Raw genomic sequence first — 17266 nt, 5'->3', positions numbered from 1 at the left:
GAGTATGTGCAATGGGTAGCAAAGATGGATTGTGACAGTTGATGCTGTAGAGTACAACTTCAAGCCACAATGATGTAGGGGAGCTCCCAGTCCATGCAGGCAGCCGGCATTAGGCAGGTGCATAGGGATACAGTCATAAGAAACATGAGGCACAAGGTAGACATGGAAAGGTACTTAGTGAACCAGAAGTAGCAATGGTCTTCCCAAGGAGACTATGGGCTCAGGCGTGTTTGTTAGAGGTTAGTCCAGACGGGGTACTCCAGATAGGTCAGCAGTCCTGGCAATTGCCCTGTGGCACGTGTTCCTGTGCTCACATTCTGCTAGGGGTGCATGATCACACCACATGCTGTCAATAAAGCAAAGTATGGAGCCTCTGAAATATGCCTTCGAATTAGTAAGGGAAATGGGAATCTTTGTTACATGATTTGCCTTAATGATTAGAGTGTGTTCTAAGTAAACTGAAAAATTGATTGTCAAAGACTGCTAATACCTTTTTAATTCACAAAGGTTAAGCACATAGAAGTTAGGATATTGAAAGCATAGTTTCTCATAGAATTATTAATTTGTCAACACTATGCATTCTAGATGTGGGAGGTGTGTATTTCATAATATAAAAGCAGTAGGAAATTTTGCAAAATGTGGCTCAGCTGAACAAAATAAAACAAACTCAGGGGAATGTCATTAAACATAATTATAGAAATTATTTTGCAAAGCACAAAGAAGGGTTATAAAGCTTCATTTTAGACAATAATGTCTTCAAATATTTAAAAAAACATTTTCAATAAGATTTTTTATTCTTAGCTAAAATCAATTCCCTAGCACTTTCTACATTCTGAAATTGCATTACAGCTCTGATTTGTAGTTCAGATTTGATCCCAATAGACCAAAAAAGGAACTTACAGTCTATTTGAGAGATCTAGTTGATACACATTTCAGATTCATAGAGTAAAAATAAAATTTAAGGGTTTAAGATGCAGTTTTTGTTTAGTAAATAGACAGTAGGGGTGAAATTTTTAAGTATGAGGATGCCCTCCAATGCCACTATATTGTTCATATATTTTCTCCTCTAAATATTTCTGCATATTTATTTGCATATATGTATTATGTAAGTTCCAATCTGATCCTGCAAAATACCTTAGGTAAGTGGTATAGAAGAAGAAAGCAAGAATCCAGCATGGTCAGGGAAGGAAATATACCAGAGAACAAACTTGGAGCCTTGAATAGTCTTTCTGCTCTCGCTCCATAAACGACATGGACAGCGCGCCTGGAAGGCTGTGTTCTCTGAGACAGCTGGACTGAGCCACAGGTGGGGTACTTGATGACCAACAAGTAGCTTCATTTCCTCTGTAGGAGAGACAAGAAGTAGGAGCTATGGTTCCATGCAGTAACCTGGATAGGGTGTTACCTTTCAGTTCAATCAGAATTAGAGGTAGGTCAGAAGGAAGGGAAGGAGAGGAGAAGGAAAGGAGGGAGGGATGGAAGACCAGACAAAGGAGAGCCTGTGTGATAGCATGAAAATATTTCCCTCCTGCTAATGAGATACTATATTGCCACCATTATAATTTGCAGTGCAGTTTTTTTTCAGTCTTAAAAATGCATTTATTTTTACTTATATTTGAAAAGGAGACACGCACACACACACACACAGAAAGGGAAAGAGAGAAAGAGAGAGAGAGAGAGAGAGAGAGAGAGAGAGAGAGAGAAAATCTTCCATTCACTGTTTCATTCCCTGAATCCCTGCAACAGCTGGGGCAGAGCCAGACCAAATCCAGCCCCTAGGAACTCCATCTGAATCTCCTATGTGAGTAGCAGGGACTCATCTGTTGCTTCCCAGGGTTTCCACTACCAGGAAGCTGGAATCAGAAGCAGATCTAAGCCCTGAACCCAGGGGCTCTGATATGGGATAGAGGCATGCCACAATATCTTATCTTGCAATGCTGTTGTATGACTCAATTCCAATCAATATTTAATTTTAAGTACTTCTGAATTTTTTGATCCATTAACTCAAATATGAGTTTTTGGGGGTATGTTTTTTTTTTTTTTTTGGTTCAAAGATAACAAATGAAAATCAAGAAATAGTCCCCCCTCCAAAAAAATGTAGATCCCAAAAATATGAAGAAAAATTGACATTTTGCTAAAATGTCTACTTTGTGTTGTATTTTATGTCCCAGCACAGCAGTCTGCAGAACAATAGAGGTCCATTCATAGGAGTGAAATATGTAAATTCCTGAGCCAGCAGACTCCTGGCCCACGATTGAAACCACCTCTTCAGAAAGGGCACAACAGTCTGCCTTTTTCCCTGAAACATCTATGTGACCACATTCCATGGCAATAAACTCTTTAGAAGTTTGATGAAGAAAAAAAGCTTTGTCTATTTAATCTTTACCCTCCAGCACCTTCTGCTGCCAGACACACCAAGGGACGCACGCACACCGCCAGCCTGCAGGATGCACAAGCAAGTGTTGCTGAGTAGATAGAAGTATGGTGGTATTTGGGCAGTTCAACGACAAGCCACTGAGTCTTCCTTTTATTTTTGATTTTCCTTATTCAGGCACCACAAGGCCACATAAGGAGGGCGAGGTCCCTGGAGTGGACTACATCTTCATCACCGTTGAAGATTTTATGGAATTGGAGAAAAGCGGTGCTCTCCTGGAAAGCGGCACTTATGAAGGTGAGCGCGACTCTCCTGCCGTCTCTCTTCCGTGTTGCCTCAGTTTTCCCAAGTGGTTGGGATGCATCCGGATCTCAGCTAACCAATGTGCTGTTGTCTGGGGCTTGAGAGCTTTAATACGATCATTTTAGGAATGTGTCCTAAAGAAAAGTTCAAGTATAACCGTAGTTACCCTATTCTTAAGGTGCCATGAGAAATATACATGTCTATTCCCACTGAAGTATCCTTGTGATTGTCTCTTGAGGCAAAAGTGTAGCCTTCCAGATAAAATGTTGCTGAGTCTAGGTGGCATCTGAAAGTGGGCAGGGTAAGGTTACCATCCTTGTCACTAACTCTGTAGTTTCCTCAAGTTTCTTCCACTTCCCTGGCCATTGCTTACCTCCAATGTGAAATTATGGGGTGGGAAAATGTGATGGGTGGATGACCGCCAGGTCTCCTTGGGTACTCAAAGCAAACACAAACAGCAAATAAGACCCAAACTTTGGATGCATGAGGAATGTTCATGAGAAAGTGTACTGTAACCTGAGCCAGAATCTGTCTCAGTCCTTAAGCTGGCTACATTACCACCTACTATAAATAGTGCAACTCGTATAGTAGTGCTGCACCTTAGTAGTATGAGCTAGGAAAGGGGAATGGCAGCTTTGAAAAACACAATTAAATAATAATGTGTTGATACAGTGATGTTTGTCCGTTTGGATAACATTCACATGAATTTACTTTCAATTTAAAGGAATTAGATTTCTGTGTATATATAAAATGAATTTTTGAAGTAACATAGCTAAAAATAAGTAAAAATACTTTTCATTCCTAATTCCTTCCTACTTCATATTTTTACTTTATATTTTTAGCCTAGGTATATGTACTACTAAGTTCAAAGATAAATTCAGCTTTACTGAGCTGCAGCTAATAGTGAATGATGCTAAAACCAAAATTTACCAGTTTGGCCCAGCAGTTAAGATGTCACTTGAAACACTTGCACCCCATATCAGAGTGCCTGGGTTCCAGGTCCGGCTCTGTTCAGTGGACTGTAGTTATTCAAGAACTCAGTTTTTTGAGATTGGTGGATGTATTGAAATCTTTTATGTTACGTGGCATTCCTAAGGCAATTAGGCTGAGACATTTGCCTAAATATGACAGAGACTGTTAGCTACTTATTGCCACATTTACAGGAAACAGGGAGAAATTCTGAAGGAAAAGAAATGATCTAATGCGTTAGTGCTGTATCTTCTTCCCACTGTCAAGAGAAAAGATAATAGAGATTGATTGAGCACATTTTACAGAAAGAAGCTGTGTTGAAAATTTAAAGCTGTCTTATATAAAAAATAGCCATCTGTCTAAATCATAGAAACTAACTTTATCAAAGAAGCTACAGTAAATAAAACTTTATAGAATATTTTCTTGTAGGCTTTATGACATTATTTAGCAACATTTATTAATCTCCATGTCTGTCAATAATAATGTATTATATTTAGTTACCTTATTTAAACACCTTATCAATGTAGTGGGGAACTAATGGATTAATAAACAGAATCACTCCAAATGCAGCATGATTAACAATATGGCTTTTTGCGTGTAAAAAATAAGACTAAAAAATTGATTGGATATAAGTTGAAAAAATAAGCCAAATGTCTATTTTAATTATTAGCATAACAAACCACATATCATGAAATTTAATATCAATATTTTAAAATATAACTTAGATTATATTTTAAGTTTCAGTTAATTTTTGATGGAAAATCCTGAATTTTATGAGCATAGCCAAATATTTTTAGCTGGAAAGGGTTACTCTGAAATGCCTTCAGACATCTTTTCAGCACTTGAGAGTTTAGTTGTTGGCCTTAGTGATCATGTATAATCTGATTATTAAGCTGCATATCAAACAGTAAGACTATGGGGTGGAGTTTGACTCAGTCATTAAGGTGACACTGAGAGGCCTCCATCCCATATCGGAGCACCTGGGTGTGAGTCCTGATCTGCTTCTGATTCCCGCTTACTACTAATGTGCACACTGGGAGGTATCAGGTGATGGCTCAAACTGATTGGTTCCCTGCCAGCCACATGGGAGACCTGGATTGGGTTCCCAGCTTCTGACTTTCCTGCCTAGCCCATAGTCTTACTGTGTGGCCCTAGGCAGAACTTTAATGGATTCTTAAAGCTTTTCTTTTGTCCTACCCTCAGTCTGAATGTGTCATTTCAGTTTGCCATAGAATAGTAACTGAGTGGCCTTGCATATGAATGATGTAGAGATCTTGGTTCTGATGACAGCTCTCAGGTGTTGGTAAAGGAACTCTTTTCCATGATTTGGATGATATTTTTACCTTTTCAATCAAGTTGATGAAATATACTAGTAAAACATGGTATTAATAAAGCTATTAATAATGAGTATTGATTAATAGAACAACATGCAGTAATGAGCCTTATTTAACCATGAAAATTCTATAAGCTTTTATATTAGACTACCAGGGTGAGGTATTTCCAAAAGTAAATAGAAATCAGAATTATGAGTTTATTCCAAAAAATTCTTAAAATTCATAGAACATATTTCATAATACACATTTCCATCAACTCTTTGAAAATTCTTCCATATATAGCTTTGAAACTTTTGTTTACTCAAATAAATTTATCTTTAGTTCAATTCTCCACAAGCGTTTTCAAGTGGTCTCATATCAGCCTCATGTGAAATATAGACTACCTTGCTCTATGGCTGAATGGAGATTTTTCTTTTCAAATAAAGGACACATATAGGTTTAGATGAGAAACATAATTAAATGAGTAGATCTGAGATGCTATAAGTTAAGGACTCTTTAAATACCTGGGAGGTGATATTAAAACTGATACCACAGATATACAAAGAATCATTAGGGACTATTATGAATACCTATATGTCAACAGATTGAGAAATCTAGGGGGGAAATGGAAGAATTTCTGGATACACATTACCTATCAGAATTGAACCATGAAGACAGAAAACCTGAACAGGCCAATAGCAATGAGATTGAAACGGTAATAAAAAGTCTCTAAACAAGGAAAAGTCTGGGACCACATGTCTTTGCTGCATAATTTTGTCAAATTTTTAAAGAAAAACTAATATCAATTCCTCTCAAATTATTCCTAAAAAGTTGAAAATGGATGCAGGAGGGGCCGCAGCCGTGGCTCACTTGATTAATCCCCCTCCTGCGGCGCTGGCATCCCACAGGGGCACCGAGTTCTAGTCCCGGCTGCTCCTCTTCCAATCCAGCTCTCTACTGTGGCCCTGGAGGGCAGTGGAGGATGGCCCAAGTGTTTGGGCGCCAGCACCCACATGGGAAACCGGGAGGAAGCACCTGGCTCTTGGCTTCGTAGCGGCCATTTGGGGAGTGAAGCAACGGAAGGAAGACCTTTCTCTCTGTCTCTCTCTGTCTCACTGTCTATAATTCTACCTGTCAAATAAATAATTTAAAAAGAAAATGGATGCAGGAGACCCTTTTAAACTAAAATGATTTTTATAATAGAGAATTACCTGGAATCCAAAACCCAGGAAAGACGCAACAAAAATAAAACTATATATGAACATCCCTCATTGACATAGACACAGCATTTTTAACAAAATACTAGCAGATGAAACCCAACAGCACAACAAAGAGAGTATTCATCACAATCAATGCTATTTACCCAGTGCATACAGAGATGGTTTAACAAAGGCAAATCAATAATCCATACACCACATCACCTGAATGAAGAACAAAAATCATAGGATCATCTCAATAAACATAGAAAATTCCTTCAGGAAAATTCAACAGCATCATGATCAATAAACAATCCTAAGCAAATTAGATATAGAAAATACATACTTTAATATAATAAAGGGTATAGGTGAAAACCCCTCCAGGAACTTCATATTGAATATGGAAAAGTTAAAAACATTTTCCAAAAGATCCAGAGCCAGACTGGGATGTCTGGTCACACTGATCTTATTGAATACTAAAATGGAACTTTTAGGCCCAGTAATTAGACAAGACAAAAAAATAAAGCCATACAGGTAGGAAAGGAGGAAGTAAGTTCAACTTTATTTGCTGATTACTTGATTTCCTGCATAAAAGAATCTAAAGATACTATCAAAGACAATTACAACTAATAAAGGAATTAATCAAAATTTCAGGCTTCAAAATCAACATAAATATAGCAGCATTTGTGTACTTCTATAAGGAACTTACTGAGAATGAATTCATAAATGCAATTCAATTTATAATAGCTAAAAAATACCTTGGAATAAATTTAAACAAGGATGTCAAAGGCCTCTGCAATGAAAGTAATAAAATGAAAATGAAAAGAATTTGAAAAAGAAACAAAAAAACCCATGTTCATGTGGATGCAAAGAATTAATATTTTTAAAATGTCTACACTGCCAAAGAAATTTACAGTTCAATGCAATCCCTGCCAAAATGTGAATAAAATAATTCATAGTTGTAGAAAAAAAAATCCTAAAATTCATATGACAACACAAAATCCCTGAACACTCAAAACAGTCTTGAACATAAAGAACAAACCTGTCGGCATTACAGTTCCCGATTTTAAGGCTTTCTACAGATCCGGAACAGCATGGCCCTGGCACAAAAACAGACACATAGACCAATGGAACAAAACAAAAATGCCAGAAATGAACCCGTGTCTCTGCAGTCAACTGATTCTCAGCAAGGCACAAGAAACATACATTGGAGAAGAGACAGCCTTTGGGAAAACTGGATAGCCACATGCAGAGAAATTAACCTGCACTTCTAGCTCTCATCATATACAAAATCACCTCAAAATGGATACCAGACTTAAGTGAAAGACCTAAAACTAAGAAACAACTAGAGGGAAACATAGAAGGAGCACTTGAAAACATTTGTAGAAGCGGGGCTGGTGCTGTGGTGCAGTGGGTTAACTCCCTAGCCTGAAGCGCCAGCATCCCATATGGGCACCAGTTTGAGACCCGGCTGCTCCACTTCCCATCCAGCTCTGTGCTTTGGCCTGGGAAAGCAGTAGAAGATGGTCCAAGTCCTTGGGCCCCTTCCTGTGCGTGGGAGATCCGGAAGAAGCTCCTGGCTCCTGGCTTTGGATCAGTGCAGCTCTGGCCGTTGCGGACACCTGGGGAGTGAACTATCAGATGGAAGACCACTCTCTTTCTCTCTCTGCCTCTCCTCTCTCTGTGTAACTCTGACTTGCCAATAAATACATCTTAAAAAAAAGAGAAAACATTAGTATAAGCAATAATTATTTTGGATACATCCCAAAACATCAAAATCCACCAAAAGCCAAAAAAAAAAAAAAAAAAAAAAAAAAGACAAATATAACTATGTCAAACCAAGAAGCTTCTACGCCGCAGAGGGAACAGTTAACAGGGTGAATAGACAATTAACCGAATGAAAAAAAATTAACAAACTATTCTTCTGACAAAGAATTAATATCTAAAGTATGTAAAGAATTCAAAGAACTCAATAACAAAAATAATCCAGTTAAGAAATGGGCCCAAATAGATGTTTTTTGAAATGAAGAAATACACATGACAAAAAAAGTGAAAAAATATTAAGTATGACTACCAAGGAAATGCATTGAGGACCACCATTAGGTAACTTCTTTCTCCAGTTAGATAGGCATTCAAAAGACAAAAACTAATGCTGGCAAGGATGTAGAGAAAAGGAATCCTTATACACTATTGGTGGGAATGCAAATTAGTACAGCCCTTATTGGAAAACAGCATGGAAATTCTTCAAAAAACTAAAAATAGATTTCCACTAGGAGCTATTTCTAAACATAATATTTGAAGGAAATGAGATTCCAGGGAAATATCCGTACTACGAAGTTCACCGGCAGAACTACTTGCAGTTGCCAAGGTATGGAATAATCCTAATCGTCTATTCATGAATGAATAGGTACAGCAAATGTGCCAAATATACAAGATAGTATTTTAATCAGTCATAAAAAAGACTGTAGTGTCTTGAGTTTTCAGAAAAATGTAAGTGGAGGTTGTTATTTTAGGTGAAATAAACCACGCACGGAAAAACAAAGCTTATCCTCTCTCATATATAGAAATTCTAAAAAGTCAATCTGAACTTAGAATTAGAGGCTCATGGGGTGGGGGGACATAGGATAGAGTTGAGATATAAGAAGTTTCCCAACACAGAGATGTAATAAGTTCTAGGGGCTGGCATTGTGGCCCAGGGGGTTAAACCACTGCCTGTGACTCTGGCATCCCCTTTGGGCCGCAGTTGAAGTCCCATCTGCTCCACTTGTGATCCAGCTCCCTGCTGAAGTTCCTAAGAAAGCCACAGAAGATGCTTTGGCTGCTGCACCACATGGTGGTGTTTCCGGCTCCTGGCTTCAGCCTGGCCCAGCCAATGAAGTTCTCTCTCTCTTTCTCTTTCTCTCTCTCTCTCTCTCTCTCTGACTCTCCTTCTTGCTCTGTAACTCTGACCTTCAAATAAATAATACAAAATTTTTTAAAAGAGTAATAAGTTCTAGGGGGCTGAATGTATTATTGTATTGCATAGTATACAAAGTACTGGAAGAGAGTTAGTGGTAGGTCCGAAACATAAAGAAAAGAAAAGGAAATGTTATTTGCCTGATATCAGTTTATGTTCTGTATGTGTGTGCGATAATGCACGCTATCCTGCAAAACTGTATAAGTAATGCATGCTGATCAAAAATTAATTATTGTAAATGTTATTAACAATGAGGAAAATGCCTGGAAAGCAGAAGGGTCTTTAGGAACTGTTCAAAGTGCTGATTGACACAGGGCTCTGCATCAGTGACTCCTGCCCTACCTACTTCTGGTTGTCTAGAATATTAAAGACATGGTTTTACTCACCACTTATACCAGTTGTCTTCCTCAGTCCACGTTTATTTAAAAAAAATAGTTATTTATTTGAAAGGCAGAATTACATAGAGGCAGAAGCAGAGAGAGCGAGAGAGAGAGACAGAGAGAGGTCTTCCATCCACTGGTTCACTCCTCAAATGGCTGCAACGGCTGGAGTTGTGGCTATGTGAAGTCAGGAACCAGAAACTTCTTCCAGGTCTCCAATGTGAGTGCGGGCACCCAAGGAATTAGGCCATCTTTTACTGCTCTCCGAGGCCATAGCAGAGGGTGGATAAGAAGTGGAGCAGCTGGGACTGAAACCGGTGCCCAAATGGGATGCGTCACTGTAGGCAGCAGCTTTACCCACTACGCCACAGCGACAGCCCCTCAGTCCACGTTCTTAATGTCACCATTAACTAATCCTGTATCCACTGCCAATGTGGCACTCACCTTCATGCAAAGGTTTCTCTTAATAATGGACTCTACTGTTTAAATGGACTTGAGCCAGCTGCAAATCAATGTGCCTAGTTTCTTAGACTATTTTCCAAGAGCTATGAAATTCAAATTTTCTCACATCTGTATATGAAGGACTGGCTGCACTTTCTGAATCCTATAAAAATTTAACTATCAATGTAAATAACTTTCTAGGTAACTATTCCAACCACTTCAGTTTTAAGAGAAGAGATACAACTGTTAAGAACTATTTCATTTTAGGGGCTGGTGCCATGGCTCACTAGGTTAATCCTCCGCCTGCAGCGCTGACATCCCATATGGGCACCAGATTCTAGTCCCGGTTGCTCCTCTTCCAGTCCAGCTCTCTGCAGTGGCCTGGGAGGGCAGTGGAGGATGGCCCAAGTGCTTGCGTCCCTGCACCTGCATGGGAGACCAGGAAGAAGCACCTGGTTCCTGGCTTCAGGCTGTGCAACGCTGGCTATAGCAGCCATCTGGGGTGTGAACCAACGGAAGGAAGACCTGTCTCTCTCTCTCTCACTGTCTATAACTCTACCTGTCAAAATAAAAAAAAAAAAATTTAAACTATTTCATTTTATCAATCAGAATCAATGTCAGCCTTTCTGAAATCATGAACTTAATGTATTTATTATTGACATTTTAATGTATTCTCATCAAGGTGGCATTGAGTGATAAAGATACATTCAATCCAAAGAAAACTATTATTGACACCTTAAATAGTCATTGAAAAAAATCATTCTTCAGTCAGTCCAAATTTCTATCCATGGAAATGTAAATAAAATATTTTTATCATTATAAGAGACCAGATTGGTCTAAATTTTCATTTCTCTCCTTCATTTATGCCTTATTACAAGAGAAAATTTTTACTTTGTAAATAATAAACTCTATAGCAGCAGTAGATTCTTCAGGCTTGCAGTTAAAAGGACCTAGATGCTCTCTCATCTGTGTTGCAGGGTTTTTTTTTCCTTTTAATATTTGTTTCATTTTATTTCTTTTGGCAGTATTCCTGTTGTGGAAGTTTCAAAGCTATGCATTTTGGGAGACCCAGGAACAAGGAACATTTACACATAAATTCCACTAAATGTTTATTTGACCAGTAGTACAAACAAATTTAATGAACTTTTACACCCCTTTGAGATTTCATAGTGCCAGGTTTCTTTTGTTGTTGTTGGTAAGTGATTCGCTTTTTGTTCAGAGCTGTTGACAGAGAGTGTACAATTTTTGCATGCTGCTTTACTACTGTGTAAGGCATTAAGACTGGAAGTGTTATTGTACATTAAAATGTGATAAAATTCTCATTTACTGTGGGACATGTGTAAGCCCAGCTTTTTCAAAATAAGCAATGCAAATGCCTATTTTTAGGTACATTTTTTCCTCCTAAAAGAGACTAGCAGGAATGATCGAAGCAAATAATTGACTAATTTAATATTATTATATAAATCATATAAAATAATTAACTTAAAGGATAAAATAAAAGAAAATGAAATCCTTCTGTCACTTAGCTAGCAACATCAGTTTGCTGTTAATTCTAATCATTTTTGTTCAATTATAGTTAAGAGGAAAGTGTACAACCTTTTGGTGGTGCGTTATTAAATAAGATCAACACTCATGAGCATTGAACTCACTCTTTAACTCTCTCAATTCTTAATAATTTCAGGAAAAAATATAGGTTTCATAATCCATGATGTTCACAGCTTAATTCATCTCCTAAAATTATGTCTTTCATTATAATTTTCTAATTCCTGTACAGAAACCCTAGCAATCTTTAAATAATGCTCTTCACTGAGTAGGAGCAAAAGTAATGCATAACCTCAAAAATTTGAGAGTTATGCATTCAGCTTAGTGGTTAAGATGCCTGCATCCCATATCAGAATGTCTAGATTCAATTTCTAGCTCTGACTTCTGATTCCAGCTTCCTGCCCATGCAGACCCTGGGAGGCAGCAGTTGATGGCTCAGATAGTGGGAGACCTGGACTGTGTCCCTGGCTGCCTGCTGTAGGCACGCCTAGGCCAGATAGTGCAGGCATTTGAGGAGTTGACTGGCAGAGTTGGGACCTCTGTTTCCCGCCCCCCTCTCTCTCATAAAAAAGCTTTCATACATATTTTTCTCCACTGTTTTGACAAACAGAACTTTATTTAGCTTTGACTATTAGGTAAATATTTTAAAACCCTAGAAGTTATCCTTCTGAGGGAGTGGAAAATGGACAATAATATTGATAACACTTTTTTCAGAATTTTAAAAAATCCTATCAAGATTTCATACTTTTTATGGGTGTTTTGCTCTAACTGTGAATATTTGTTGCAATATGTTCACTAGATGTGACAATTCTATGACTTTCCAGGATAGTACATTGACTCCTTCTATAAGAGATACACAAGATAGTCTTGATCAAATGGATTGCTACAATCTCTCCTATGACAGTCCATGTTGCTTTGAAATAACAACACCATTCAGTGACTCCTGCATGTTAAGTCTTAGATTTGATCTCCTGAAAGCAAGGATTTTATGTGCCCCAATCATTCTCAGTAGTGCCCTCATGCCCCCTTGTGTTGTTCTATTTCAGACACTTGTTTCACATATCCATTATTTAGAAGACATAACCTAACATCTTAACCTACAAAAGTCATTTTTGTATCTGAATTTAAAATCTGAAAGATAAAACTTCTTGAGATGTTCTTCTATACTGTAATGTGAGGGACAGAAAGAGTAGAACTACTTGACTTCTAATCTCTTATTTTTCTCAGAATAGAACATCAACAAGGGAAAAGGCAGTGCCCTAATTTTTATTGCAAAGCAAATGTTTTATTTCAGGAGACTATTGATGTTAATCCCCACCAAGTTACCGTAGCTGTAGGTAGTTCTGTAAATTGTTTTATAAACCTCACCTTTTTTCAGACTGTGCACTAAAACAAGATTGGAAACTTCAAGATCTGCCTTATCATGCTGCAGAATAAACAGAAATATGATGTGTTTTGAGTAACAATGATAATGTAATGATTCTAAAAAAAAATAGTCTGATGTCTGTGCTTTAAAACAATCATGCTGCAGAAGACTCACACCATATGAAAAGTACTCCTTGTTGTAATCTTGGAAACTCTGGTTATTATGACAGAGAATTAATAACATAACACTTGATTAAAATGTAATATGCTGGCCGGCGCCGGGGCTCACTAGGCTAATCCTCTGCCTTACAGCGCTGGCACACGGGGTTCTAGTCCCGGTCGGGGCACTGGATTCTGTCCTGGTTGCCCTTCTTCCAGGCCAGCTCTCTGCTGTGGCCCGGGAGTGCAGTGGAGGATGGCTCAAGTGCTTGGGCCCTGCAGCCCATGGGAGACCAGGATAAGTACCTGGCTCCTGGCTTCGGATCAGCGCGGTGCACTGGCCGCAGCGCGGCGGCCATTGGAGGGTGAACCAATGGCAAAGGAAGACTTATCTCTGTCTCTGTCTCTCTCTCTCACTGTCCACTCTGCCTGTCAAAAAAAAAAAAAAAAAAGTAATATGCTGCGGGGCCGGAGCTGTGGAGCAGCAGGTTAATTCCCTGGCCTGAAGCGCTGGCATCCCATATGGGTGCCAGTTCTAGTCCCGGCTGCTCCTCTTCTGATCCAGCTCTCTGCTATGGCCTGGGAAAGCAGTGCAAGATGGCCCACCTGCACCTGCATGGGAGACTGGGAATAGGCTCCTGGCTTCTGGCTTCGGATCGGCACAGCTCCATCTGTTGTGGCCATCTGGGGAGTGAACCATCGGATGGAAGACCTCTCTCTCTCTGCCTCTCCTCCTCTGTGTAACTCTGACTTTCAAATAAATAAATAAATCTTTAAAAAAATTTAATATGCTGAAATCATCAGCCCCTGCTAAAATAATAATTAATTCTCTTACATATGTTGTAGGCTGTGTCAATGTTAGCAAAGAGGTAAAAGTTGGATCAAGTAGTCATATTGCATCAGTATAGGATTGTTTCCATGAAAGGCTACAAATGTGTACTTTCAGAGACTAAAAGCAAGCATGCACTGATATTAGGTAGAACAACCTGGGAAGTTTGATTTATATTGCTAAAACCTGTCTGTGTCAGCTATGCTGACTTCCGTTCTGTTTCTCAAACGCAAGCCTCACCCACCAGGATCTTGAAGCTGCCTCTTCATTTACCTGGCCTATTCTTCTTCCACATGACCATCTGTTCCCTTTGTTCACTTTAAGACATTTATTTATGAACCAGGTTGAGGGGCTGACACTTGGCCCAGCAAGTTAAGCCGCCTCTGGTGATGCTGGCATCCTAATTGCATGCCAGTTTGAGTCCCTGCTGCCCCACTTCCCATCCAGTTTTCTGCTAACACACTTGGGAAGGTGGATGATGGCCCAAGTACTGATACGCAGACACTCATGTGGGAGCACCAGATGCAGTTCCTGACTCCTGGCCTCAGCTTGGCTGGGCCTTGGCTATTGTGGCATTTGGGAAACAATCCAGCCGGAGGAAGATCTCTTTCTGTATCATGTCTCTCTCTCCCTCCCTCCCCCCATCCCTCTCTCCCCTCTCCTCCCTCTCTGACCTTCTGTCTTTCAAATAACTAGATTTTTTTTAAAGAATCAGGTCTTCATGGAACTATTCCTTTACCACCTTATTTGAAATTGTACCTTAAGTCATTTTTTATCCCCTTTCCATAATTTCTTTTTTATGTGTTACACTTATTATGACACACTGTATTCCATTTCTGTTTGTTCATTTATGTTTTGCCAGTGCACAATACAAGAGGTCAAAGAATTCATTTGGTTCACTGTGAATTGTCAAGTTTAGAATGATCTCTAGCACTGAAAAGTGCTCCAAACCTCGATTCCTTCCTTTATCCTGGAAACAGGACCCGCTTTACTCCACCTAGACATTCAGCCTGTAGTGAGATTGTGAGACCACTTTCTGGTCAAAATGCTTTAGGCCAACCATTTGGGTAAACTTTATTTCCTAACTGTAGCAATTTTGTTCTTCTCTTTACCTGTGGGTCCCTGTTCTGAGCTCTCAAACTGATCTCTTGGTACTCTAAAAACCGTAACACATTATCCTGAACATGGTTCTGATTGTGCCGTATCCATTCCCCCACACGCTGGTTTTACCCATACTAATGCATCCCTGTGCCCAACTAATCAAAGGCGAAAGCTGGAAGACTGCGTCAACAAAACCCAACCAGTCCTCAATCCCACCTAGTTTCCGTGGATGGCACCACCCATGGATTAATGACACCTACCTTTCCAAACTATAGTTTGTTTGTTTATGCTCTCTTTATTCCTTCTAAAATATTTCCAAGATTCCCTTCATTTCTCTGCCTTCAGTACAAGATGTCAGGGAAGAGATGGAAAAAGGAAGAAAAAAGGCGGAATCTATGTGAGCGGAAGGAAGGTCCAGGATATATTTGAAAATACACAAATGCAGAAGCCTGCTTTTAACAAAGGAGCTAGCATGTGTGTTCTCTCACTAAAGAAATAAACAAACAAAAAAAGAAATGCAAAAGCTTTATAAGTAAAGTAGGCATGTGGACTTAAGAGTTTAACAACCTCCCTAAATTTTTTCCTCCTTTTTGGTTTTAATTGAAGTATTACTACCCATTTTTTAAACTCCCCCTTCTAAGCACCCCATTGTAATATCTGAGTCACTTTTGGGAAAAGAAACACCATCAAGAACATCCTGCAGAGCAAAATAGTTGTGCTCATTCCTCTAAATGTCCTAACTGAACGTCTACCAAGACAAAACTGAAAAACCCACACGCATTCTAAGGCATTAGTGCATTTCTCAGTCTGCCCCATGCTGTCAAATGGTCCTTCAGCTAACTTCCCCAGAAGTAACACCCCAGCTCACCAAAGTATACATTTCTCATTTGCTTTTTCAAATGATTAATAATAATAACAAGAAAACTTGAAGGAACGTACAGTGAGTACAGACTCATTTTGATCTCATGCACAGTTAGTTACAGCACACATGGTTAGGGACTAATCATCTCAAAGGTTTAGCTTTCTTCTAAACAGTGCAAAATACCCAAATTCCAAGTAGGAACGACAAGGTGACCTCTTTTGAGAATTCCACCAGACAACAGAAATGTCCATGCTGTTATTCACATAGCTACAGGGGTTCTGTGAAATTGAGACAGTTCCCCCATGTAAAATACTTCCCTTTCTGTTTAAATACCTTTGTTTTTGGATCAAGAATGTGTCTGGGGGTCTAGTATTGTGGCCTAACAGGTAAACCTGCCTCCTATGATGCCAGTATCCTATGGGGGTGCTAGTTCATTTCCTTGCTGCTCCACTTCCTATCCAGTTCCCTGATAATGGTCCAGTGTTTGGACCCCTGCCACCCACCTGGGAGGCCCAGTTGAAGCTCCTGGCTCCTGGCTTCAGTCCAGCCCAGCCCTAGCCTTTGTGGCCCTCTGGGGAGTGAACCAGCAGATGGATGATCCCTCTTTCTCTCTCTCTGTAAATAATATATAAATAAATATATAAATCTTTCAAATAATTTTTAAATTTCAATTAAATATATAATTCTTAAATAAGTATATAAATATTTAATAATGAATATTTTGAATAAACATATAAATCTTAAAAAAAAACCATAGCAACAAAAACAAGGCCAAGAAACTCCCATGTGTATTCTTCTTCTGGCAATGTGAATATTGGAACAACTGTTAAATCACTCATCACACAGACTGTCTCACTTCTTTGCACACCTCCTCTGTACAGGACTACGATCTTTTACTATCTTCTATTTTCTCATGTATTTTTATATCCATCCATGACCGATTTAGCCATTCCACACCAGTGACCATCTTTGGCTTCAGTTGGACTATTTCACATAATTTCACTTTCAGAATTGGAGCATATTTGCCCGTGTAATCTTTGCCACTGTCCACGATGGCCCAGATACATGCCAAATCACTCTCTGCCAAGTTGCCTTCCCCACTAAGCCTGAGAATGTTCCCCAGTGGCTTCAAGTATAGAATTTTGGAGAAGGTGAGTCTTCATTCATGATCACCCTGTCTGTGTTGTACTCAGTCCCTGCAAGTCAACTATCGGTGATAATTACTTCTCCCGTCAAGTCTGGACTCAACTCTTTTATTCTTTCTTTTGCTTTGTTCCAATCCCTATGAATTTCCTCTTTGCCCTGCACATTACTGTTGTAACTCTGAAGGTCCAGGAACAACAATCCATGACAACAAATTCTTAAGTTAGCACAGCTTTGGCTCTGAGCATGGAGTCAAATGTGCTATACTATAATGCCACCATGTTTAGGGAAGGCCCTGTGCCAAGCCTGGGGGAGGTGACCAGGGGAGGGAGA

The 17266-nt window shown here is 39.2% G+C and overlaps 1 protein-coding gene across 20 annotated transcripts in view; it reads left to right on the top strand.

The window, feature by feature from the left end:
* Positions 1–17266, top strand: part of MAGI2 (membrane associated guanylate kinase, WW and PDZ domain containing 2) — a 1584028-nt gene that overhangs the window by 895650 nt on the left and 671112 nt on the right. For all 20 annotated transcript variants that reach the window (XM_070071222.1, XM_070071223.1, XM_070071215.1 and 17 more), the window contains one exon: positions 2552–2671. In XM_070071222.1, coding sequence (XP_069927323.1) covers positions 2552–2671 — 120 coding nt within the window. The remainder of the gene's footprint in view (positions 1–2551; positions 2672–17266) is intronic.

Source organism: Oryctolagus cuniculus, chromosome 3 (assembly GCF_964237555.1).
Source record: "Oryctolagus cuniculus chromosome 3, mOryCun1.1, whole genome shotgun sequence".
NCBI lineage: Eukaryota > Metazoa > Chordata > Mammalia > Lagomorpha > Leporidae > Oryctolagus > Oryctolagus cuniculus.
This window is presented reverse-complemented; position numbering and strand designations above follow the sequence as displayed.